General features: G+C 34.1%; 1 protein-coding gene across 5 annotated transcripts in view; it reads left to right on the forward strand.

Annotated features, from left to right (window-relative positions):
* Positions 1–26445, forward strand: part of CEP128 (centrosomal protein 128) — a 340375-nt gene that overhangs the window by 43946 nt on the left and 269984 nt on the right. For 3 of the 5 annotated variants that reach the window (XM_033109698.1, XM_033109695.1, XM_033109696.1), the window contains 4 exons: positions 1634–1750; positions 2965–3042; positions 23096–23182; positions 25386–25460. In XM_033109698.1, the coding sequence (XP_032965589.1) occupies positions 1634–1750; positions 2965–3042; positions 23096–23182; positions 25386–25460 (357 nt within the window). The remainder of the gene's footprint in view (positions 1–1633; positions 1751–2964; positions 3043–23095; positions 23183–25385; positions 25461–26445) is intronic. The other 2 variants (XM_033109699.1, XM_033109697.1) reach the window with 1 other exon arrangement.

A 26445-nucleotide genomic window follows, 5' to 3' on the forward strand; every position in this document is an offset into this window, starting at 1 on the left:
ACCTAGATATGGAATTGCTGGATCATATAGTCACTCTATTTTTAATTTTTTAAGTAACCACCATACTATTTTCCATTATGGCTGTATAATTTCACATTCCCACCAAAACAGTACACAAGCGTTCCCGTTTCTCCGTATCCTCTCCAATATTTATTTTATTATTATTGTTTTTTATAATTTATAGTTATAAACTTATAGATAACTTATAGTAGCTATCCTAATGAGTTTGAAGTGGTTCTGCATCATTTATTTTTTGATGTGTTGCTGTTAATTGTTTCTTATATTCACCGTGAACAATAAAGGTATTTTCATTTTGTAAAAATTGAACAAATTAACAACTTTTATATTTTAGTGTTTATCCAATCTTTTTTCCCTATTACAGCAGTACTGCATTTATTTTAGATGTAGTAGTAAATTGTTTGTTGGGATATTATAGTTGATTACTAGGCTAAATTAGAAGCTTGATTTGGGTATTTTAGTTTTTAGTAAAGAAGTGTGAATTTTATAATATATGTCTTAATTGATTTAGGCACTGAAAGTTGGAAACACTAGGCTTATCAGTCTTAGTAAATATTAACTGCTAATTTTTTGAGAGGATGTTTTGCTCAGTCTTTATTGACTAAACTTGTGTTTACTGATGTGTTTTTAAAGAACAACTTAATCTGAGTTATAATTTACCATAAAATTAATCTGCTTTAAGTGTACAATTAATTGATTTTTAGTAAATGTCCCGAGTTGTGCAGCCATCACCAAAATCCAGTTTAGGACATATCCATCGTCCCAGTAAAATCCTTGGTGATCAGGACCTTTCTTGGCTATATAGAATTGATGGCAAAAGATTTCTTATGACAGGATTGTATGTATTGCTTCTCTTAAATGAATGCAAATGTCTCCTATCCATCAGCACCAAATGTGCACATCATCAAATAGTATAAAAATTTTTTTTAGGGGACTATATAATGGTAACGTATAAAGTGTTTTTGAATTTGCCGAACTTTTAGCAAGGAAAATCTTGCATCAGAGAGAAAAAAAAAATCTTTTCATGTTTATTTTAGAGAGTCCCAATTACACATTTTTCAATTTGACTTTAGTTTTTGATCCTTTACAGCTCATTTATTTTTAGCAGATCACAGTAGAAAAGATTGACAAGCTAATGAAAAGCCCTTTAATTATTTGCTACACATAAACATCAAAACCTTCCTCGGCAGGTCATGCTTATAGATAATTAAAATGATAAAGAACTGAATACATAGAACAGTTTATCATTACCACAGTAATAAATGCAGTAGCTTGCAAAATTGCTATTTTCCTTCTGTTTCACCAGAGGGCAGTCTTTTCTAGTTTATCACTTTTTGCTCTGATCTATTCACTTGATATTTTATACTTTGAAAAGTGTAAGTCCTTTATTGGGATCCAGGTTTGGATTATTTGGAGACTAATGATTGTTTTCTTTTATAACTTTCAGTCAGTTTTTTTTGTGATCTGTTTTATGAATATGTCATGAAAAAGAGCTCCACAAACACGCCCATCTTAAATCCTTTAGGCAGTGGTGTATCTGGTATAAAATATCTCTTCAGTTTAGTCTTTTTTCCCCTAATAGCTCTATAATGTCACTCTTTCTGTTCATGTGAAGGTTTCAGATCGGGTGGAGCGGCGACTTCAGGAAATAGAAAGAGAGATGCGCACAGAAAGAGAGTTGGTGGAAAGACGGCAGGACCAACTGGGACTCCTTTCCTTGCAGCTACAAGAGGTTTGTGAAAATACCATCTCAGAACGTTTCTCTTGAATTTGCATATTTGTTTAGCCATTGTTAAAATGGTTCAAGTTCCTTTGTTAAGTTGCACGTGACAGTGTAATTCAGTCCCTATGAGAAGTATGGCACATTGGTTATAGTTCAGTGAAGACAACCCTTGGGGTCTAACCCAGCATCTACTTGCTTGCTGGCTTTGTGACCTTGGGCAAATTCCTGAACTTCTCTAGGCCTGTTTCCTCTGTGGGAAATAGAAATAATATTAATAATAATATTTACCTAATCAAATTGGTGTGAGGATTAGTGAGTTAATGCCAGCTAAGCATTTAACATAGTGTCTGGCGTGTGCTCAAACCATGTTAACCGCAAGTATAATTATTTTGATGAGTTTTCATTGATATGAACTATGGGTCAGCAAACTATGGCCAATGGACCAAATCTGACCCATTGCTTATTTTTGGAAATAAAATTTTATAGGAACACAGCCATTCCGATTCATTTCCAATCTGTCTTAGGTGTTTTTGTGACTCAAGGGCAGAGTTGAATAGTTGTAAAAGAGATGATTATGGCCCACAGAGCCTAAAATATTGACTGTCTGGAACTTTATAGAAAAAAAATTTGCCAGCCCCTAGACTAGACTATCATCAAACCACTTAAAAACAGAGGTCACTTACCCTTTAGGTACTCTTTATATTTTGAAATTTCAGGGTTATGAAGTTGAAATATTAGAACAAAGAATTTCTGTGTATCCTATTTCTAGATCCCCCCGATACTCACATTTTACCAGACTGGCTCTATCGTTTTTTCTATACCTATCCATACACCCATGCGTGTGTGTGCGTGTGCGCGCACACGCGCACACACACACACACACATATTTTTAAGTTAATTGCACACATGACGTAAATACTTTTACATTTAAATAATATGGTGTGTACATTCTCCTCCATAATCACAGGAAGTGAATATTGGATCAATGCCATGGTTTAATCTATAGGTTTTGTTCAAATTTTGCCACTAAAGTTCTTTTCTTGTCCAAGATACAGTATAGAATCACATATAGCATTTGGCTATCATGTCTCTCTAGTCTCCTTTATTGTGAAACAGATTTTCAGTCTTTATCATTCATGACCTTGAAAACTTTGTAGAGTACTGGCCAGTTATTTTGTAGAATGTCTTTCATTTTGCGTTTGTTGATGTTTTCTCATAACTAGATTCAAGTTATGGACTTTGGGCAGAAAACCCGGAGAATTGGTGTTGCGTCCTTCCCAGGATATCATGTCAGGAAGCATGTAATGTCGATTTGTCCCATTTCTGGTGAAAACTGAACATTTGGTTAAAGCATTGCCTGCCAGGTTTCTCCACTGTAGAGTTACTATTATGCCTTTTTAATTATTTATTTTATGGGGAGACTCTTTGAGACTTGAAAATAGCCCGTTTCTTGTCATACCCATGGATTTTAGCATCTATTGTTGATTCTTGTGTGAAACAGTTATTACTATAAGTGATGATAAGTGGCGATTTAAAAAGATTCCATCATTTCTTCTACATTTATAAGTTAGAATCCTAGTGTAAGGAGGGACTTTGTCTTTTTCTTCATACATTCATTCATTTTTGTGGGGGTTGATTTATGAATTCTCATTTTGTTACATTAGTTATATTTTATTATAGAAAATAAATTTGTTGACATTTCCTTTAAATGTTTCTTATATCTATACATAAAGTATAAAAAATTAGAAACAAGAAAACAAAAAGATTAAAAACAAAGGAAATTTTTTCTTTTACCAAGTTGTTTCTCTAAAAGTGATGTATATATCTACTCATGTGTGCTCGAAGATCATTAAACCCTTAGTAACTGACAGATTTAACTTTTTTTTTAAGTAAAGATACTGACAATTGAAAATTAAGAACAAAAATTGCAACCCTGAAATTATAATGTAAGCTGATAGAAAAATCTGCTTTTGTTTTCTAAAATTCCATTTTCCTTCACTTTTCAAAATGAGGCATACCCTTGTTAGTTGGTAATTACTTTGAAGCGGATACTTTGTTGAATAATTAGATAGAGCATGTTGTAGACTTTTTTTTAAAGCTTGATTTTTATACATTTGTTCTTAAAGCAAATTGCATCTGGTGAGAATAAGAATAGTGCTGAAGAGACAATTGTTCTTTTTTGCAAGAGAAAATTAGAGAAATTTTCCATACTTATTTTCTTCTCTCTTTGCAGAATGAACAAAATTACAAAGAAAAGAGGGAGAGGAAGATTGCTTCCCACCTCCTTTGAGAAACCAGAGCCTGAATATTTGTATTGTAATTGTCAATTTGACTAAAAGCTTGAGCTGTGATTTGGAATTCCATCTCTTACAATAAAATAGAGGATCGCTATTGATAAAAAAATGTTTAATTTCGTATTTTGTCACTTTAATATAAGCGGTGACCTATACGCTTTTAAAAGGTGGTTTTAGATTAAATAGTGCAGCGGAAACTGGAAAGGATCAATTTAGGCAGATGCGTTTTCCTGCTCCCAAGTTAAGTGGCTTAGACTCCTCTGAAAAGGTCACGTTTAAGGAGAGAAAACACTGCTTTCTTTTCGATATTAAAAAATACTTATGGAAATACCTATACTGTTGATAATAGTAGTTGATGTAGTTTGTATCTGGCTACGGAAAGAAATTGAATCTGTAGGTGAGTGAGTATGCTTGGACTTTTAGCCCCTCTGCTCTTCAGCCTCCCTAAAATGTGTAATTCAATGTTAGTGAAAATTATGACATTTAAAAGTTGTTAAGAGATTAGAAGTGTTCATTAAAAATTCCAGGATGTCAGAGATTTCTAGGTATAGTGCCATATTACATGGAGGTAACCTGTGTCTTTGGCTAAAACCTACACCTTTTTAGTGACCTAATGAGGTCCATAAGTCCTCAGAGCTTTACATGTCGCCATTTAATTAAAAACAGTCTTAATCATTGGAAATTGGTTAAGGGAAAGCCACTTCTCCTTGCTTAGAGTTTTTAAGTAATTGTTCACTCTTTTCTGTGTTTATTTTTTTTTTTTTCTTCTTTTTTTTTAGTCTATTGGTCTAAGCAAAAGGGCTATGCATACTCTGGAATCCACTTCCTTTTTTGAGCATCTATTTCTCATGTGCTGCTGATGTCACATGAATGTCTGAATTTCTTAACTTTGTGAGGACCTTCACTGGCCTTCAGACCTCATATATCATATGTTAAACAACATTGTTTTGGTATCTCAGTAGAGGTCTCTTTAGAGAGAGGAACATTTTCTATTAGTTGGACAATAATATTCCTTTCATATATCTTTTAAATTTTGAGTGATTGTTCTAGTGCTCTGAACTTACTCTAATCGAATTCAAGTGTCATTAAGCCTGTAACCATCAGTCTTTCCTTGTTGAACCACTGCGCAGACAATAGTGTTTGTTTAACATTAAGGTACATTTATCATATTACAAACTCCTTTTGATCCGATGATTGATAGTACGGCAACTGATCTGTTAAATTTCGTGGAGTGGATAGGAATGGTGGGTGCTAAGGTCACGAAAGAGTTATTTAGACTGTCAGCCTAAGTCAAAACTCTTTCGCAGGTCCAAAATTCACATAAAATCCTAGATAAAATTGGCTAACTCTTGGCTATGGCATCTTGGAAATTCCTGACTTGGTTTTTACCAGCTGTTTCTTCTAAATTGAATGTTACTTCTTCATTTTCAATTGAATTACTTAAAATGAAAAACATGAGGTAAATGCTGGGTGTATATTTGTATGTGCTTTTCAGAGCATTTCATAGCGTATTAAAAATGCTCGATTCCTCATCTACTGTCATCTAGAATGTTCCATGCTTACATATGACCTAGGGTGATTCAGAGGCCTTAAAGTTTAAAGGTGCTTCATGGAGAAGTCTACGGGGCAGGTGAGGCATGGAATCTTAATAGAAGATGGTGGAGATTAAGTGAGGAATTAAGTGTAGGGTGGGAGCTCGGCTCGGAGGATTTTCAGTCTGTGCCCTCAATGAAAACCAGGTTATGTGTGCTTCATCAATAAAATAAGGCCATATGCAGAAAAGTTAAAGTAATTGATACTGGCTTTTTTCAATATTTTTCTTCTTTTGGCATCTGTACCAGTTTAGAAAACCTAATAAAGAAATAGCTATTCATTCCTTCCCAGAAATGGAACTGTGGCTCCAGAGACATTGGGTAATATGGATACTTCATATAAGAAAAGCCTTGGGTACTATTTATTAATGTATTTAATTTGGACTCATTAAGGGAGAAGTTTCCGAGGAAGCCAAGAATGTTTTCCTCTTAATAACTTCAGCATCTCCCTTGAGACTTCTGTGTCAAGTCAGGGGAGAACCTAGTCTGGCAAATGTTCTTAGGTGGCGTCATTAACCCCTTTTCCTGCACTTCCTTTTGAGATTGTCCTACTTGGTTTGGAGACATAGAGGTCTTTCTAAGCCTGGTCGATTTTGGACTCTCATTCATTTTCCTTTCCAAGGCTGAATTGAAAAACTTTTGCTTGGCCATTCACTTTATCCTCCTTTTCTTGTTACGATAGTCAATGCCCTCTTTTTTGTAGGTATCCCTCACATTTTCACATATTTATTTCATAGCACAAAATTCCCTTTCCCCATTGATATTATTAGGTACCGTTTATGTAAATGTCTATTAAATTACCCTCACATTGACCATCCTAATAGCTCCCCTGGGCTTTGAGAAAGACCAATGGAATTTATAAGTAAACAAGAATTTAAAATAAAATTAAAGTTCTGCAGAAAACACAAAGAAAGCTCAGGATGCACCTGTTTTCCCAGTCCTTGGGACATGAGCTCTAGAATTCAATTTTTTGTCAGACCCAGGTGACCGGTGGCATACAGAGGTCACCACCAGGTGACCAGGTGGTGTATAGAGGTCACCACCAGGTGTCTAGGTGGTGTATAGAGGTCACCGGAGAGTAGCACAGGTAGGGGGACACACAGGGCCCTCAGACTGCCAAGGGGCTGAAAGCACTGAGTATCCCCACAGGACCACCACACAGGTACTGCTCTGCAGGAAAATGTGGGTAGCAAGGGAAAATCCGAAAACTCTTGCTCTAATGTTTATTCATGAGGTGAAGCTGTGTGTATAGGGTAAATCTGAGCTTTATTTTGAGCCACACATTTTATTCTTTTAATAAACTAATCCCACTGACTATTTTCTCGTTTTGTAAAGATAGCTTTTTTTCTCCCCACTGTCCAGTTTCTAGTGATGTATTATGTGAGGTTATTTGACCTAGATTATTATTGTTAATTAACATTTCTTGACGTGCTGTCTCTTTTAACTGTACCTGTTTTGAGCATTTTGCATTTCTAGCATTTAACATAATTTGCACCTGATAAATATTTGGTGGATGCGTTGAATGTGACCACATTAATACATTGTTTTGATCAATGTTTAAGTAGCTTTCTCACTTAGTTCTTTTAATGTTTTTATTATTAAAATATGTATTCAAATATGATTTGAATAAATGCATAACTAAATGTGATCATACCACGAATGCTCATGCAGACGTGCTCTATTTTAATGCAGCTTTATTATTTACTTGCCTCAATTTTTCTCCTGTCTCTTCCCCTCTGCTCTCTCATCATCAGTCACTACCCCTACTCCCCAAAAAAAGAAACCGGTGTAAATAGCCTGGGATATAGCCCTCTGTATTTTTCTTTGCATTCTTAATTAGCATGGACACACATATATAAATAATATGCATCTTTGCATATGCAAGGTTTTTTTTGAATGCTTTTATTTTAATAAATAGGATCAACCATATCATATGTACATTTCTGCATCTTGCTTTTTTTTTTTTTTCTTTAATCTGACCAATACTTTCTGGAAGTTCCTTCAGCTAGCTGATGTGTTTCCAACTTAATCTTTTATTACCACACATTGATCTTTTATTATAATAGAGGTTACCAGGCTATTTTTCCAAAGCATTCTAACTCTTCACAGTTCTGTCAACAAAGTGGTTGTTTCTACCAGTAGTAGTTATAGTTCTTTTTATTTTTGCCGGGCTGATGGCTATAAAGTGTTAACTCATTTTTACGTTCGTTTGCACTTCCCTGTTAGTAAATTTGAGCATCTTTTCACATATTTGTTGCAGTTTGCATTTGTGCCTATACAGTTCACCTTGTTATCTGCTGATTTTAAAATGCTGGATTGTTTGTGTTTTTTCCCAGGAATTTTATTTCTTTAATGTGGGAGGAAGGATTCAAAGTTACTTTTTTATATGACTAATGAGTTGCCTCAACATCATTTTTGAATAATTTGTTCTTTTCCCTCTGCTTTAAATGCCACTTCTGTTATGCATCTAGTTTCCTGTCTGGCATCTGTATGCTTTCCTATTGATCTGTTTGTCTATCCATGAACTGATGTCATTTTGTCTCAATTATTATGGCTTTTATTACATTTTGGTAAATGATAATGAAAATCTCTTGTCATGTTTCGTGAAAAATCCTGCTGGCATTTTGATTGTAATTGTACTAAATATATAGAATAATTTGAAGGGAAGGTGTTTTCTAATGTTTTTCACGAATGTTTTATAATTGTCTGTATAAAGGTCATGTACGCCTTTTGTTGGACTTATTCCTAGATACCTTACAGTTTTTCAGTTGTGAATGGGATATTTTCTTTCATTGCATCTCTGACTGTAGAATATAGGAGTGTAACTGGTTTTATATGTGGCTCTTGTATCCAACAATTTAGTTTAATGATCTTACTAGTTCTTTATTTTATCAGTAACTTTACTGATAACTGTCTGCTTCATAGATAATGATATCATTTGAAGTTAAAGGCAATTTAATCTCTTTCTTTTTGTTGGTGTTTTATTGCCCTTGTTAGAAACTCAAGTGCAGTATTGAATAGAAGCAAAGGACATGAATCCATGCTTTGTTTCTATATTTAAAGGGATGCTTCTAAAGTGTTCACCTTGTTGTATGGTGTTTGCTCCTAGTTCTGAGTGCTATCGTTTATCAGACTAACGACATTGCCTTCTATACTTGGATTGCCAAGAAATTTTTTTAAAAATTATGAATGGATTATGAAGTTTATCAAATACTCTTGCTGTTGTCTTCTTGATATTTAAATGTGGTTGACTCTCCATTGATGTTGTGCTCTCCTTGCATTCCTGAGAACTTGACTTGGTCAGAACTTTTTTTTTTTTTTTAATACATTGCTGAATTAATTTGCTAGTGTTTTCTTTAGGTTTTTTGATGTTTATCTTTATGATTGAGATCAGTTGATAATTTCCTTTGTACTGCTCTTTTTGCTTTTGGAAGAAAAGTTACATGAATGTCATAAAATGAATTAGGTAGATTTCATTCATTTTCTAATCTCTGACACTGTTTAAAAGAGAGAATGTCTACTTCTTGAATATTTGTTGAAACTCACCCATGAAATCATTTGTACATGTCATCTTTTTGGTGGCTGAGATTTTCAATTTCTTCAGTTTTGGTTTTTATAACCTTTTTATTTTTTAGTCCAGCCAAGTTATCCATTTTTGTCTGTGTTTTGAAATTAATTTGAACAAACAGTTTTAGCCCTGCTTTATTATTTTTTCAATCTTTTTCTGAAGCTATATCCTTTCTCCTTAATATTATTTAGTTATTCTCCCCTTTTTCTTTCTGCATCTTGCTAGACATATAATTATTTTATTTTCATTTTGACAAGCTTTGTTTATTATGTCATCAACTTCTGCCTTTAACTTTATTACTTTTTTCCTTTTTTAATTTTTAGAATTACCCTTATTTTTTAGACTGCAAGTTAGAGCATTAATTGATTTTTCTGTTTTTTAAAATTAATATTGTAAATTTTTTCGCCAAATTACCATATGGTTTTTTACCCTATTCCTTTATGGTAGTTTATTTCCAAATCTTTTGTAATTTCTTATAGGATTTTCTGTGTAACTCAAGACTTACTTAGGAGTGCCTTTTGAAATTTTCAAATATGTGTGTTTGCTTATTTTTAAACTCTTTCTTATTTATTTTTAATTTACTTCCTTTGAAATTTGTTGAAGCTTCCATTTCTACCTAGTGATATCATCATTTTTAAATAATGAAACATATTTTCTGTTTTTTGGATGCAAATTTTTATGTGTTTATGTCTGACATACACATACAAGTACAATCAAATAAGTTTAGTAGGTCAGATTTGTAAATTCTGTTCTTTTGTTCTTTGTATTCTTACTAAGTGTCAGTCTAAAGCCTCTAGTTATGATAAGGATTGTCAATTTATCCCTGTGATTTTTGTCAGTTTTGCTTGATCTATTTTGTGACTGGTTTCATGGATATAAGTTAATTACTTCTTGTCAATTATTTTTAAAATTATATAGTGTTCCTCTGGATATTAGCATTCTTTTGCTTTGCCGTTTTAATGGCATATGGTTTTTCCCCTTTATTTTAATCCTTCCTCTGTAGTTTTAATTTTGTATGTTTCTTATAAACATCTTACAGTTGGAGAAGGTGAAAGTTAACAGATTTTAATTTCTATGAAGTTTAAATGATTTAACCAAAATCCCTCAACCATTCTTCAAGAATTCAGACAATCACAATTAAATTTTAAACATTTCAACTTTATAAAAGGAGCATTTTGATTTAGTAGGTTACTGTTTGTCACATAAGTTAGGAAAAAAAATTAGAATGGAACTTCCCAGATACATGAATTGTAAAAGTAAGACCTCTTTAAAATATTCATTATAGATTTTGGAAAGAATGGTAATTCAGCAATATGTATATGAATAAACTGACTTCATGGAATGGTTCCTAGTATTATGGGGTCAACAGCAAATGCTGATTGACTTTGGTTTGGGGAGATTACAAATGATGAACAGAAAGGACTTTTGACAAAAACTGAAGATACATTTTTTTCTATTGTAATTTTTGGAATGTTGGTAAGGAAAACTATTTTAATTTAGGATTTTCACATAATTTCTATTAAAGGTTTCAGTTTAGATGATAAGCCCTAGGATACTTATTAGGGAATAACTACAGGTTTTTGACCACTAGTCGTCAGTATTGAACCATCAATTGTGTGATTGAGCAGGCATGATTTATTAAAGTTGCTAAACTTTGTTGAAAAATGATCCTTTATAATATAGCACATACCTCAACTCTTAGGTCTTCCTGAAAGTATACTTGGCACAAACATTAAAACTGAAAAAATTTAATTATTTAATTGCAGCTATTTGAAATTTTAAATTTGAAACAGTGTTGCTCTCCATGGTTGAAAAATAATATATGACACACTTAATATGTAATATTATAGATTAAGACATCTGCTACATTTAACAGTAAAACTGTCATTTCTGTCGTTTTTTTTGTTAGTTTCTTTCATGCTTCCTATTCAGGCTTACAGTTCCTCCCTTCCTCCTTCCCTCTGTGGAAGAATCTTTTTACATATAGTAAGACAATTAGAGTCTAATTTGATATGAGCGTTTATTCACTGGGATCACATTCCATGCTCTTTTCTATGTTTTATATTTCTAAGCTATACAGAAGTGTCCCAAAGATACTTTGTGTAAATTTTTATCTTATATATATCCAAACCTTTTTTCTAATGATCGTTTTCTTCCCCTTAATAATTACTGTCTTTGTACCCTTTTGTACACCCCCGCCCCCATTTATAATCATTTTCTACTGAAGTTCTAATGCTGTTCTTTCGTTGGCTAATTTCATTTGTTTTTATTTACTTGACAGAAAAGCATTTTTTTATAGCACTATCATGACTCATTGCATTTCTAGTTAATTTACATTTCTATTCAGTACACTGCATCCTTTTTTAAAAAACTTAAATACTGAAGCTGTGTTATTATTTCTCAAGAAATGAGAGACTTCTTAAGTTTTTCTGACATATCTTTTTCCATATTATGGTTAAGTTACAGCTACAACTTTATTATGTAATCATTTGATGGGTCTTATATGACAGTGAGAAAAAGTTACACAGTTTCATGTTTACTATTGAGATTGAGATCCCGAAGCCTTGCTAGCCAGTGTCAGTCTTGGATGGGAATAAATTAGAGTGATAATGTGATTCAAAGCCGCAAAACCTGGACAGGTTTGGGTCACTGAAACTCCATTTTCTGTTCTTTCCCCTTCTGACCTGTGACGCTGTACAGAAGGTTCTAAAATTGTGTGTGTGCCTGCGCGTGTGTGTGTGTGTGTGTGTGTGTGTGTGTGTGATCCTAATAAGTAGCTTGTATGATTTATTTCTTCTTAAAAAGATGGATAGTCATCTTGATAAAATAATTTTATGTTTAAAGATTTTTATGTGTTTCCTTTATGTCCTTGCCTTCTCCATTTCTCCCATTTTTCACATCCAGTCCATCATTCAATTCTGTTAGCTCTATTTAAAAACTGTTTTCTGAATTGGTAACTACTCTTCCCCTTTACCACTGCTGCTCTTGTGCATCACCTTGCCACTATCACATCCTGTCTGGGCGAGTGGGGTAGCCTCCTTGCTTCCACTCTCGTCTCCTTAGAGTCTTTACCCCACTGAATCGGATATCGCTACATCTTGCTTCAACATCCTTAAATGTTTCTTCATCATATTCAGAATGAAATCTAAAGTCGTCGGCTTACGAGACTCCTCTGATCTGGTCCTCTCACCCTAATTTTCTATCGTTCTTCCTCTTGGCCTAATTTAGGCGAACCACATGGCCTTCTTGCTTTTCCGTTTGACATGGAAGACACCCTCCTGCTTCAGAACATTTGCATCGCCTCTTCTCAGAGCCAGGAATTGTCAACTCTGAAAACAGTTGCCTTGCTTTTACCCTCATGCCATTCAGAGCTTTATTTCAGAAAGGCCTTATTAACTGTTCTAGATGAAATACCCCTTCTTCGCCCCTGAGCCCCTTACACTGCTATATTTTTTTCTTTTTAACTTTTTCATTATCTGTCATGTGTCTGTCTCCCTGATGAGAATGCAGGCTTTGTGAAGGAGGCACTTAGTTGGTTTTACTCCTTGCTTTGTCTCCGGCATCTAGAGCAGTGGCTGGCATGGAATAAGGGCCCAGTAAGATTTTCTTGAAGGAACGAATGAATAAGTGTTGCACACTATATAGTCAGAATATGTGCCCAGGTACTGTTTGAGGACTGGGGATTTAAAGACTAAAATGCCATCTTGCCTTGTAGAGGCTCCCAGTTTAGTTGAGGAAACAGAAATGTTAACAATCACTGTCATTTGGTAAGGTTGTTATTTCAGTTTTGCATAGGCTCCAGAGTAGCCCCAGGGGGAAATCATTTTCCCCTTTCTGGCCCCTTGGGGAAATTTGGATGGAAGGGGTGGATTTCTGCTGAGACTGCATTTTCAAATTATTTTAGGCAATTCTTTTATGAATGTGATTCTACCCCACTACTTAGTATTGCTACCTGGTGAGCACTTTACCAGTGTATGGCTGCAATGCTCATTTGAATTCTGACTCACTCTACTTCTGATTCATGACATTGCTCTTTATCTTATTTTATACCATGCTAATTATTTTCTTCTCTCTTTTATGTTTGTTACCTGTGGATAACATATTTTTTTCTTTGCAAGGATAAAATAAACACTGTTTTCTGTAAGGTTGTGAAAGAACCATTAATGTCAACATGCTGATGAAAAGGAAATAGATGGAAAAGAATGATTGGCTATTATGGGATTTGTCTTTCAGAGCTGGTTGAGCACTATTTGGCACAGCTTGAAATGTGCAGTTCCTTGATATGTCATGTTCTTTAATCGTCTTCCTTAGTCTTTTTCTTGATTTCCCTCTTTGCCTCCCAATCTGCTCCTCACTCCCCTAATTTAACCCATAGTCTATTTTATTAGGCTTTGATCGTTTCAGATGACATTAAAAACACTTTTAATATTCTTCCTGTAGAAGATAACTTTTCCCCAAACTTCTTATAGGAGAGAAGTTGGAAGAGAAGTTGGATTTTGTCTCTTTCAATCTTGTACTCACTAAATACTTGAATTTCCATTCATAGAGCAAACTCCTATGGATAATTCATGGATATTATAGGCACAGTTTCTATAAGCCATATTATCTTCTTATATTGGGAAGTATTGAGAGTAATAGCTGGCTGGATTAAAGACCATTCCATTTCCATAATATTCTTCAGGAGCCTACTCTGTTTTTTTAATTTAATATTGATAAAATTTGAAAATTTAGAAATGTATTCTACATTGTAGAAGTAATATGTCAACTGTTAGCTTGCTAATTAAGGCCTTTGAATTCCTTTGAAGGGTGTAGTTTTATGGGATGATGTGTAGATGTAATTTGTCCTGAAATTCTTATAATCTCATATCTGTATAAGTAACACTTATGTCATGTCTTCTTCGGCTTTTGGCTTTATTAAGAAAATATAACCTAAGGCCATTAATTATTGTCAGGTACTTTCTACCCCCGTTCACCTCTCCATTTCAACTATCTTTCTCCAAAATTCTCTCATGTATACTAACGTTTTCTTATTTTTCAAGTGTTTTTGAATAATGTGTTTTTCAGGATGTCTTCCTGAGCTGTCATTTCCTTCTTCCTACCTTCAATAAAGTTAGTCTTCACACAATTTTTTGTCCACCCTCCTACGCCCCCCTACATTTTTTCTGATTGTTTGCTCTCTAGGTTCATGAAGTGTTGTTACTTATTCCGTCTCTTATGTCCATTATGACCTGTGGCTCCTTTCTTTATTTTACCTATTCTTTAAGCATATGTGTAGTTATTCTTGTAAAGCACCTCAAATTATGTTTGGAAATAGTTGAGGTTTACATTATAAATAAATACTCCTATTGTTCCTGTGAGTTGCATTTAAGTCTGACATACATTTTATGTTCAGACCACATATGACTAGATTTCAAAGTATTGTTTAATCACATTTGCTGTGTGTACTTATTTGTTCTTGCCAATATTGTCACTGTAAATTATAACAAATAAGGCTAGTATAAATCTGTGTTTGTCCCTTTGTGTAGCACCATATGCAAATAGACATCGAATACTGTTAATGCTGTGATGATGATGAAAAATGGCTGTGCTCGTGTTGACTAAACAGCTGCCTGACAATTGACTGAGATTTTCTGAATGCAGAACTTGTTTAATTTCTACTTGATGCTCTTTTTCAAGAGGAGAACGTTTCTATCTACATTTTCAGTGAATTTATCCTAGACCATCTGTTTATAAAGCCCTTTTCCATCATTATCAATTAATATTTATTGGGCAACTACTGGGTGCATAGTAATATTGTGCAAACAAAGACCACTCTGCTACAGATAGACGTATTCATTGACTTGGTACTGTTTTATTTTGATTTGAAAATAGTAAAAAGAAAAAAACCCAAAAAGCCAAAATCCAAAGGCATAAAATAACATCCTCTGAACAATGAAAGATGTTGTATATTTACGGGGTATTTTGCTCAAATACATGTAAGACTTGAGAAATTATAAATTAAATTTCCATAATTATCTATGATCTTCTGTTTGTCAACAGTTCTAACCCAGTGTTCCTGCATTTAGAAAGTCAAATGAAGTATCACTTTGCTCTGGGATTTCTAATAAAACTGTGAGTCTCTCTTTCGAGAGGAAGCTACTCAGATACAAACAGACCTTCCACTAAGAGCGTTTGCTTTTTGATTTTGAAGGAAATCCTGGAAAGTGCAATTGTTGGGCTCACATTTAACTTTACTTGCAAGATTTTTTATTAACTAGAAGATTGCATAAAAATAAAATCCGTTCCAGTAAAAGCAGTGGCATTTTAGGGAATAATACTCATTACCATTGTTGCTTTTGAATTAAACAAGTCAAAAGACTTGTATATCTTTTCAGCATACCAACTTTGAAGGCAATAATTAAGGTTTTGTTTTGTAGACTGGCACATTTCATAACATTTGAAGAATGAAATTCTGACACTAGTCAACAGGGGTTTTACTTTTGAGTTATGTTTATAATCGTGGTAGTGGATGTTTGCTGTTTCTCCCAGGTCTCTGGCCTAGTTGGTTTCCCATGTGGCCTTTGGCTAAGATTTAGGGTAAAGGTATGACCATGGAACAGAAAAGGCAATCGGCTCGCATGGTCATTGAACCCATGACTTTGGTTGGCTTCATTGGCACAGGTGACTTAACCAGGCACAGCCTCCACAAATACAGACAGTGAAACCAATAAATTTGCTTATTATTCATTGGGGAAAGTAGGTCAGTGATTAGTGCCCATGTATCCTACCACAATAATTCCTATAGGAGCTCTTTGGGTACCTGAAATAATAAACACCGTATCATAAGGAAACAACAACAACAAAAAGACATTCTCAAAGGGAAGCTTTGAGTTTTATGTTTCATAAACTATATCTTTAAATAACATCATCAAGGATTACAATTACCCTCAGAAATAATACCAATGTATTAACCTACTGATCAGTCTTACTTAACTACGTGATATTTGATATTACTCTACCCTTCAAAACACAGAAATGATTGCATCTTGTGACTCTACTCACTAGGTGCTTACCACTTCCTTCTAGAAAACACACATAGTTCAACTGGCAGCAGGTTTTTAGAGTGTGTCCCTTACTTTATTATCCTGAAAATCTGTATAGTGTCATGATAGTAATGATCACTACTATTGGATTCTCTTTGGACTTCTATCATTCAGTAATGTTTTCACTTATTAAAGATTTTTTTTTTTAATTGTAGATGTTGGTATAACATTTTTGTTCCTTAGTTATGGCTGAAAAATAAATTTCTTTGAACAATTTAAGTTAAAATCTATCTAGCTATTTTTTAGGTAGGTATTGATTTAGGGATTTAGAATATGAATGCATTGTTTTCTGCCTTGAAAAGAAACTTAATTTTTTTGTTTTGTTTTGTTTTGGTTTTTGTTGGCACAGATAATCCCCAACTGGATGAATTTAAAGGCTAAAATTTTCCATGACTTTAGCTAGTTCTCTTGTGGGAGGAATCTCTAACTTGATTTAGGAAAAAACAAAATTTAGAAATTCACAGAATTTGACAGAAATAAAACCTATGTTAATCTAAGTGAGTAGTACAGGTTCTGAGCAGTAAAATCCTGCTGTATTAGGCATATATATAATCCTTTTCAAAATGTGTATTATTCTGTTGATGTTTGATGGTTTTAGACCTGTGATTTAGGTTGCCAAATGAGAATTTTGGAAATAGACACTGGATTTCCATTTTCAAAAAAAAAAAAAAAATCTAGTTAAATAAGGTTGTCATTATAGTGTTTTATATATACTGAGTGCTTAATAACATTGTATCTTGATTTAAAATATAACAAATGTCCTTCAAGATATTTGAAATTTTTAATATTCATAAATACGAACAATCAGTAGTAACTTTATAGCTTGTGGGGTCTAATTTGGATCAAAATATCATTATATTTTGGAGCTTAAAATATTTTTTTGCTGACTTTTATTTTTATACCTACATGAAGAATTTAATTATAAAAATATAGTCAAATGAGCAATGAAGCCATGAAAAGACATAGAGGAACCTTAAAGGCATTTTACTAAATAAAAGAAGACAGTCTGAAAAGACCACAGAATCCTGTATGATTCTGACTAGGTGGCATCTAGAAAAGAAAAATCTATGGAGAGAGTAAAAAGATCAGTGGTTGCCAGGAGTTGGGGTAGGGAGGGGGGTGATGAATAGGGTAGAGTACAGAGAATTTTTAGGGCAGTGAACATACTCTGTTTGATGCTATAAGGATGGACACATGTTATTATATACTCGTCCAAACCCATAGTATGTGCAATGCCAAGAGTGAACTCTAATGTAGACTGTGGACTTTGGGTGCTGTGTCAGTATAGGTTCATCATTTGTAACAAATGTATCGGCAAATTGATAATGAGGAGGATATTGATAAAGAGGGATGTTATGCACGTGTGGGGGCCGGGAGTGTATTGGAACTCTGTACCTTCCCCTCAGTTTTGCTGTGAACCTAAAACTTCTCCAAAAACAAAGGTCTTTAAAATATGTATAAGAACAACTGTTTTTCTAATTCTCAGAAACATGGCTTCTTCATTCTTTATTGTTACTTGAAAAAAAACACCACAAACTGACTTGAAAGTTTATACCGTTAAGTATAGCGTTACTGACCTACTGTTCCATATGAGCACAGACTTGCTTCTCCAAGTCCTGCTGGTTTACCAGTGAATCAGCTCCATGTTCCTGCCCTTGTGACCAAAAGCATGGAATCGGAGCCCTGAGTGATTAGAATGGAACAGGATAGCTTATGTTCATCATTTTTTCCCCCCTGAAATTTCAGTGGCTTGTGTGAGAGTTAAGATGTGACCTTTATTTTATTCCAATTCCATCCTTCTTACCCAAACTTGCTGGTCCATTTAAAGTGGACAAAGGGCCTTTTAATTCCCTATTTGTTCTACATTTTTGAGTGTGTTATTTTTTAGAGCCTCTTGATAAACATGCCTATTGTCAAAGTTGTGGGAGTTTTTATACTCAGATGAGATGTCTACAAACATTTTCCTTTCCTCCTTTCTCCTCCTCTCTAAAAAGAAAGGCTGCATTAAAAATATATATATATATATAAATATATATATTTAATATAATATATATTAAATATGTATATGTATATATGTATGTGTGTGTATATATGCACACACACACACATATATATATGTAACTGAGAATTCAGAATCATCTATCTCTAAAGAAGTATAGTACTACAATACTGAGTATGTTAGTCTTTTTAATGGAAATAGACACACTTAAGGCAAAGAAAAAAAATTATTGTTACAAGATTTAAATGTGCCCCAGGGACTCCATATTAAGGCTCAGTGTTGTTGCTCTGATCTGAAACGTGTAAGACAGTCACAATCCTAGAGCAGGGCACATGATAGCTTTATAGCTAAACTGCTTTTATGAAAAAAACAAGCTTTAAAGGGCAAAATAACATAGTAATAGAAATTCATTGGCATGTGATGTTTTCTTCTCTTTTTATAACTGCTTTTACTGGGTCAGTTTTAATATAATTCTAAGTTGCTTGATCTAAGTCAAATGGAAAAGAAATCCATTGCAGGCTTATACATTTAAAGGAGGTAGTAAATGAGTTAAAGTTTATTATTAAGGTTTAAAGAAATGGCTTTTAATTTCGATTCTGTTCATTTTAAAAATGTTTTTCATGGAGTATTATCAGGGTTTTCAGAAGTTTAAAGTGCATTAATATGTATTTTCTAGGTCTTCAGAGTTAAATTTTTCTTTCTTTGTCTTTCATTTTAAATTAGGTAATGTAGGAAGTAGGTTCGATATCCTGGCCTAGAATATTGCTTGCTTGTTTACTTGTTTACTGACGCATGGTATAGAGAAAGCAGAAATAATGTTTGAACCTAATGGTATTTCAAGATTATATGGTGGAAATGCAGTATATTGCTTGGGGTTGCTCTTCAATACCTTACTTTTGTTCCTCTACTGAAAACAATGGAATCGAAGTTCTCATTGACTAAATTTTCTAATACTTACATATTCTTAGAGTAAAAGGAGAAATAAAAAAAAGAGTGTTAAATAACATTTTAGGCACCAAGTCGAGCTGCGATAGAAAAATATATTATCTTGGAAAAGTGTTACTGTAAATGGTCAGATGTTGAAAGTGGGAAGTGAGGAAAAAAGGAAATTTTATTGCAAATTCCTAGGTATCCAAGAGAATTAGAGGTTCTCTTATTCAGCTAGCTCATATATGGAAATTTGGATTTAAAACAAATAGACTGTTGACTTTCAGAAGAATTATGTTTTATAGGGTACAATTCCATGTACTAGAAATAGAAAACACAATTTGATTAAAGTTCAGCTTATTGATTTTTATTCCTTTAATAACACCAAGTGAAATTATTAATATTTGCACTAATTATAAGAAATGAAGATTAAATATCTGTTAGTGTGAGAATGAAAATAGTTATTTCCCACACTGCCCTTTAAGGGTAATGGATGCTGGTAACTAGATAGGTCTTTTCTTTAGGGTGCTGGGCATGGTTATGAATATAGGTGTTCAAAATTGAGAACTGGAATAGAGGCATATTGTTCTGCCTAACTTGGAGAGGGAGATTTAGAAGCATGTGGGGAAGGCCCAGAAGCTAAAAAAATAAATAAATAAAAAGAAAAAAAGTAATGAGGCTGCACAAGATGTAGGGGAACAGGGAAGAAAGGAATTCCTGATTGGTGGAGTTGCTCGGGAGAATTTATAGAGCACCCAATGTTTGAGGGAATTTTGATTAGTGTACTCCACCTCCCTATATAATTTTATGTAAATTCCAGATCGCTCATTAATGTTTTTCGTGTAAGCAAGTTATCTTGGAGTAAATGCAAAGAGGTTCGGTATTCTATTTATTGGTGAGCACTGGCCTGTGAGTTAACCTACTAGGAATCTGGGTTACATTAGGCTATCAGGTTTGATGGGGGAAAAATTTGTAGGCCAGAAAAGAACTGATAGTGTTATAGTTGGTCTGGCTTTGAGCTAAAATTGGTGGGTGAAACTTGAAGGATACTTGCATAGCCTCAAAATATCTACCAAAATATTTGTTAATTACTTTAGTGGTTTTAACATATTTCCACACATTCTTTGATATTTTCCCTCTGCGAGATGGAGCTTAATTCTTTTTCCTTTGAGTATGGGATGGACTGGCTGACTCTTTTCTAATAAACAGAGTATTTTTAATGCACTAATCAAAATAAAGTGTGCAAACACTTGGGAAATGTAAATATAACTTTCTTATTTTTTTGATGTGAAGTTGATAGCATTTTTAAAATGTGACTTTTGCAATCATGAGCGAGGGACAGAAATGGATTAATTCTAGTTAGTAAAATGGAAAAATGTCTTCACTAGAGAATTTTTTGGGATTAAAATCTGAAGTCAAACTCTTTAAGGTCCAGCATGAGGTCAAGTCAAGTTTGAAAAGCTTAGCAGGTGCCTCCTTCTGTTTCTCTTACCTCAGTAAGCAGAGGACAGAGGAGAAAACAATCTTGAACATGAAGAGATGTGCAAATCTCATTGGAAGGATCTTAGCACCTACTGGTTGAAGGTTGCAGAGTATTCCTAGTTAGATTTTGAACTCAGCTTTGGAAGGGAATGGCTCTTATGTTTGGGATAAACCCTTCTTATTTGAATGGACTTATGGCTGCAAGTGACCTCACCTGACTTGGGTGAGGCTTCACTGCATACTCATTTGGAGTAGCTCCTGCTTAGGACTCGGAATCCAGAACTGGAAGCCTACTATTTATAGTTGCATGAAATTTATTAATGCCTGATGAAGTCTTCCTCAGAATCTCCCCTCTGTGGTAAAGCCCAGACTTTGATTCAATGGAAAAATATTGAAAAGATAACCAATTAAATTTAACTCATAAACATAAATAGTGTTGGAATCGTAATGCTGAGGAATAAAATACTTCAAAATTTTATAAAGTGATTAAAAAATGTAGCAACAATTTCTCTCTTTTTTCTTCATGTTTCTCCGTTTTCATACACACTCATATTGGGTGGGGAAAGACCGAGGAAGCATGAAAAGAATAAAGATATCAGCAGTAATTCTCAAGTTTCTAGGATAATTTTGTTCAGAAAAATTTATAAACACCTATAACAAGCCAAAATTCAAAGATTATGCATATAGAATTAAATGTTATAAATTCCACTTACCCTCAAGACCAAATAGCAAACGTCAAAATCACTTGGTAACTACCTGAAAATATGATGATTTTAATACTTTATCAATGTTAACAATTCATAATAGTTGTCTTTCATTGCGCATTTCAAAGCTCGACAAATAGCAAATTATTTAATTTTCATATCCACCCTATCAGGTTCATATGATTATTTCATCATAGAGAGGCAGTGTCACTCTCGTTAAGGGGCAGAAGCCGGAGTCTCTGTCCTGTCTGTGTCGCTAACTAGGTGAATGAACTAATTAGAATGGGCAAGTGACTCAACTACTTGTACCCCAATTTCTCCCTTTAATAGAATGAGCTTAATCATAACTCATGGAATTATCAGAAAGTTTAAATCGATATATTTAACATAGGTAATATATTTATTAATAGTTCATATATGTAAGAAGCAGAATGCCTGGACATGGTAAACACTATAAAAGTGTTATTATATTATTATACTTAAACCCAAATTATTTTTCATCTGATGATGTCTCGGCCCTCCATTTCTGTTTATTAGTGAGAGTAGGAGTCATGGCAGAGGGAGCTGTAATCTCATGAATAGGGAACCGTGGTCATTTGATGTAAACATACATTAGTAGCCTCTAGCACAGCCTCTGGCACTTTGTAAATGCACTTAGGAATTATTTGTTCAACATTTAAGTTAATGAAACTGAATATGATTGATTATACTTACATCAAAACACTTTTTAACATGTTTTGCTGTTTGTCTAAAAATCTTTTTTCTGTTGAGCGCCATAGATCCTGTTGAAAACACTTCTGACAGTTTGGTGTTTCTCCGTTTGCATGGCCTCTACACATACACCATCTAAGTCTAAATGCTAAAATGGTCAAAACTTTTTTTGAACACATGGAATGCCTTTTAGATGTCATGAAAGATTGTTCCAAGTATAAATTTTTCCTTAAGTTTAATTTTAACATTGAAATAAACACTTTTGTGGTTAACTTTTTAAATTTGTATTTTTAAAAAGTTTTTTCCATCTTATTAATGAAAGAAAAATGTAGAAAAGAATGCTCTTTTCCCCTCTATGTGAAGTATGGTTTGACGAGCCCGTTACATATTGTGATAAAATGTATATGTAATAATGATGCAACAAGCATGTTTCTACATTGATGAGATTTTTTGCAGAATTTGGAAAAGTAGTGAGTTTGTTTTTAGTACTATGCCTAAATTTGCAGAAAATATAACTTTTAAATGTTATTTCAGCAGCCAGCAAGCTTTGCTTGTTTCCAAGAAAACTGTTAGCTGTCTATACTCTCTAATTGCGTAATAGAATACCCAAAGATTGGAAAAGTGAAACTAAGTGGAAATTGATTAGGAAGATCAGGAAGTTGCTTATACCATATTTCCCCGAAAATAAGACCGGGTCTTAATATTAATTTTTGCTCCAAAAGATGCATTAGGGCTTATGTTCAGGGGATGTCATCCTGAAAAATCATGCTAGGGCTTATTTTCCGGTTAGGTCTTATTTTCGGGGAAAACATGGTGTTTGACCCCCACTGAAATGCCCTTAGGACTTCAGTGAATGAGCAGGTCGTAATCGCTTTATATATTTGGGACAACACATATTCAACTTCCTCAGTCTTTTCTTAGTAAATCCTAGTAGTGTCTTCAAGTTTCATATGTACTTTGGAGTAATATAGGTTTTCCCACCTCTTTCATTGTAGGCATTGAAGAAACAAGAAGCTAAAGCAGATGAGAATGAGGGAGTAATGAAAAATAAGCTAAGACAAACTGAAACTGAGAAGAGTCAAGTAAGATTTTGAAAGTCATCTTCCAAAGAGTAATGCTGTTTGGGGCCAGTGATATTTGTCGAGTGCCTTGAAAAGCGTCTCAGGCCATTTGTTAGAACAACAGTAAAGCCTTTAAGTATTGATGTGGAGTCACGTGGTTTGGAGGCTCTGCCGCTCTCTGCTGCATGCTTCTAGAAACATAGGGGACATTTGCTATCTTGTCATGCAGCCTCTCTCCTCTTCTAGGGGTGACTAAAAACTTTATAGTTCCTTGCTGGGGAACATTTAAAGAGCTTGAATTTGCTGCAGGGTTCGGAAAGGCCTGTTGTTTAATGCTGGGTTTTTTGGATATATTCATTTTCATTATAGAAGACAGTCATAGTTAACGGCCTAAAGGAAAAAATCCTATGTTCTCATTAAATATTAAGGACTTTTCACATATATTCATTTCTTTTACCCTATGGAGCCTGGCACGTTAAGAGTTAGAAGGGAATTCAGAGCGCCCAAAACTCTCCTCAGTTTGCAAATGACTAGATTTAAGGATGAGCACAAGGTAATGAATGCGAAAGTGAAAATTTGCCCGTGACGTCATGTTCTTCATTATTTCTTTTTCTATCCAAAATTACCTTCTTTGTTTTATTTCTCCAACCAATGTCAAATTAAGTGTATGTTCATGCTGCCTTTAGTGTAAGCAACGTACGTCAGGTCCTCAGGTTTGCCCTTTGGGAGGTAAGACAGCTGCTGTTACCCAGGGATGATGACCGATGTGGGCCATGGTAGATTTTGAAACTGTTTTGACTGAGGTGTGATTCCTTCCACCTTTATTTTTCCATAGAAACAAGAGAACAGACCAGAAAATATTTTGTTAGATGCTGTGATTTCACATATACTTTACTTAAAAAAAAAAAAATAGGACATTTATTTTATGAACCACATGTATATAATTTTTAACAAGTTATATAAATGGATTAAAATGTATCCTGAAATAATTATAGATTCATAGGGTGTTGCAAAACAAAAAGTACAGAGGTCACATGAGCCCTTCACTCAGTTTCCCTCAATGGTAGCATTTTACATAATTGTCATTCAATATTAAAATCAGGAAATTGACAATCCTGACAAATTGACAAGCTCTGGTACAATCCACAGAGCTTAGCAGATTTCACCAGCTTTATGTGCACTCAGTTGTGTATTGAGTGTGTAGTTCTGTACAATTTTATTTCATGTATAGATTCATGCTACTGCCGTCACAGAAGTGATCTGTTACCACACTGCTACTCCTTGGTAGTCATGCCTACCACATGTACAATTTTTAAAGGACGGACATACAGGTAGTAGGAAGATGAGAAAAGCAAATGTTTGGTAAAGAAATATTTGCCCTGCTTTGTATTTAAGTCTTCCAGATACAGAAAGCTCTCTTTCTGGTATAGACCTTTTAAGTTTTTTCACATAGTTAAGGGGAAGGTCCAAATCTTTTCCTGCGATGGCTGGGTCTTGATTGACTTTCGCTCAAAATAATCCTTATGCCAAAAAGGCATATTTTGGGGTGGCATATTCTGCTCCCTTTCACATCCCATTATATTTTTTCACTTGAAGTAACTTAGTCACACATTCAGGCTTTGTAGGTTATTTAGTCACCTAACTGGCACATTTTTCATGGATATGTATCTAATAGCAGTATTACTCAAGAAATTTTAAATGTCTTATTCTGAACTTAGATATTTAAAAATTTTAGGAATGTTGTGGATATTGGAAATAGTAGGTGTGTAAGGATATTCAGAATATACAAAATCAGCAATTGGATGAAATATACTTTGAGTCATTCGGTCTCTGAAGTTTTCATTCTAATTCATTTCATGTGATACTACATGTACTAATTTAAAGAAAAAATGGCTTTAGAATTTAGATTAAAATGATTTAGAACTGGAGAGAATCTCAGGTTGTCTAATATAAAAATCCTTATTTTGGAGATAACAGAAAAGAGGCCTAAGGAAAAGAGATTTAGACAGGGTCATAGTTGAGATGGGAGGTCTGGTCCGGTTCACTTTTTGTTGTGCAATTAACATTATTTTCATGGAAGCATTAATGTATGTTTATAGATATTTATCCTTTCACATAATCTTCTGAAAACTTTTCTACTTTTCTCCTTTTAAACTGTGCCCATATAATTTAGTTATTGTCTGCCCCATTGAACATTTTTCTTTATCCCTTGTTGAAACTCTAGCTTGAACAGGAATTGGAGCTATCTCGAAGGTTACTGAATCAGTCAGAAGGCAGCAGAGAAACACTTTTGCATCAGGTAAGTCTATGCAAGCTATGATAATCTGCTTTTAAATTAAATCAGGATTGAGTCTCCTTCTCTATTAAATATCTTTGTGAAAGGAAAAACCTAGGTCTAGAATTTTTTTTTTTGCTTAGGAATGTGTGTCAGCACATATAAGCAAAAGATGAAATCCTTTCAGGAAAGTTCAGAGAAAGCTAGTACAAAACACCTGCGCTAGTTCCCACTGTGACAGTGTATCTTGCTGACTGCTGCTCCAACTTGGGACTTATCTCTTAGCATAACCAGTGTAAAGGTGAGACTGGATGTGTAAGATAAAATTTTCCCAGGAGCTTATTTTTATTTAAAGAGGCGTTGGAGAGTGAAGGAGGAAGTAAAATACTAAAACAGACCTTTGTGTGTTCAAGTTACTTTGCTTTGAATGCATCATTGTCTTATATTCACATTTTCAAGATGCTACCTGCCCCTTGTTAACCAAGGCTAAGGCTTAATTTTAGCGTATAACATTTTGCAGCCTGTTAGCCCACAGTAGGAATTTGGGGCTTCTGATATATAAAGTTTGATAACTAGAGATAGTTATCTCACGTGAGTTGGATAAGGGCTTGTGGGTTTCTAACTGCTTCTCTGCCTGTATTTAATATAAAATACAATTGTAGTTTCCTCTCTGTTGAGGTGTGAGTTATATAATTCACTGCATAATATGCTTAGGAGGTAAAGATGTCAGACGTCATAGATGTTTAGAAAGATATTACATTTTGACAATTAGTGCTGAAAGTACACCATAGCACCTGTTTTGCAAAACCATTAACAATGTTCATTGGCTTTGTTCTGCAGCCAGTGGTCCATTGGAATTAATATTGGCAGAGTTCAGACTTTCTTTTTTAGAAGTTTATATTTCTGTTCGATTCCATTATGGTTATTTTGGAATTCTGACTTGTACTTTACGATCTCCTTTTTTTTCCCTCACTTTTTATTAGCACTTATTTGATGCTGAATTTACTCC

This window comes from Rhinolophus ferrumequinum, chromosome 6 (genome assembly GCF_004115265.2).
Source record: "Rhinolophus ferrumequinum isolate MPI-CBG mRhiFer1 chromosome 6, mRhiFer1_v1.p, whole genome shotgun sequence".
Classification (NCBI taxonomy): Eukaryota; Metazoa; Chordata; class Mammalia; order Chiroptera; family Rhinolophidae; genus Rhinolophus; species Rhinolophus ferrumequinum.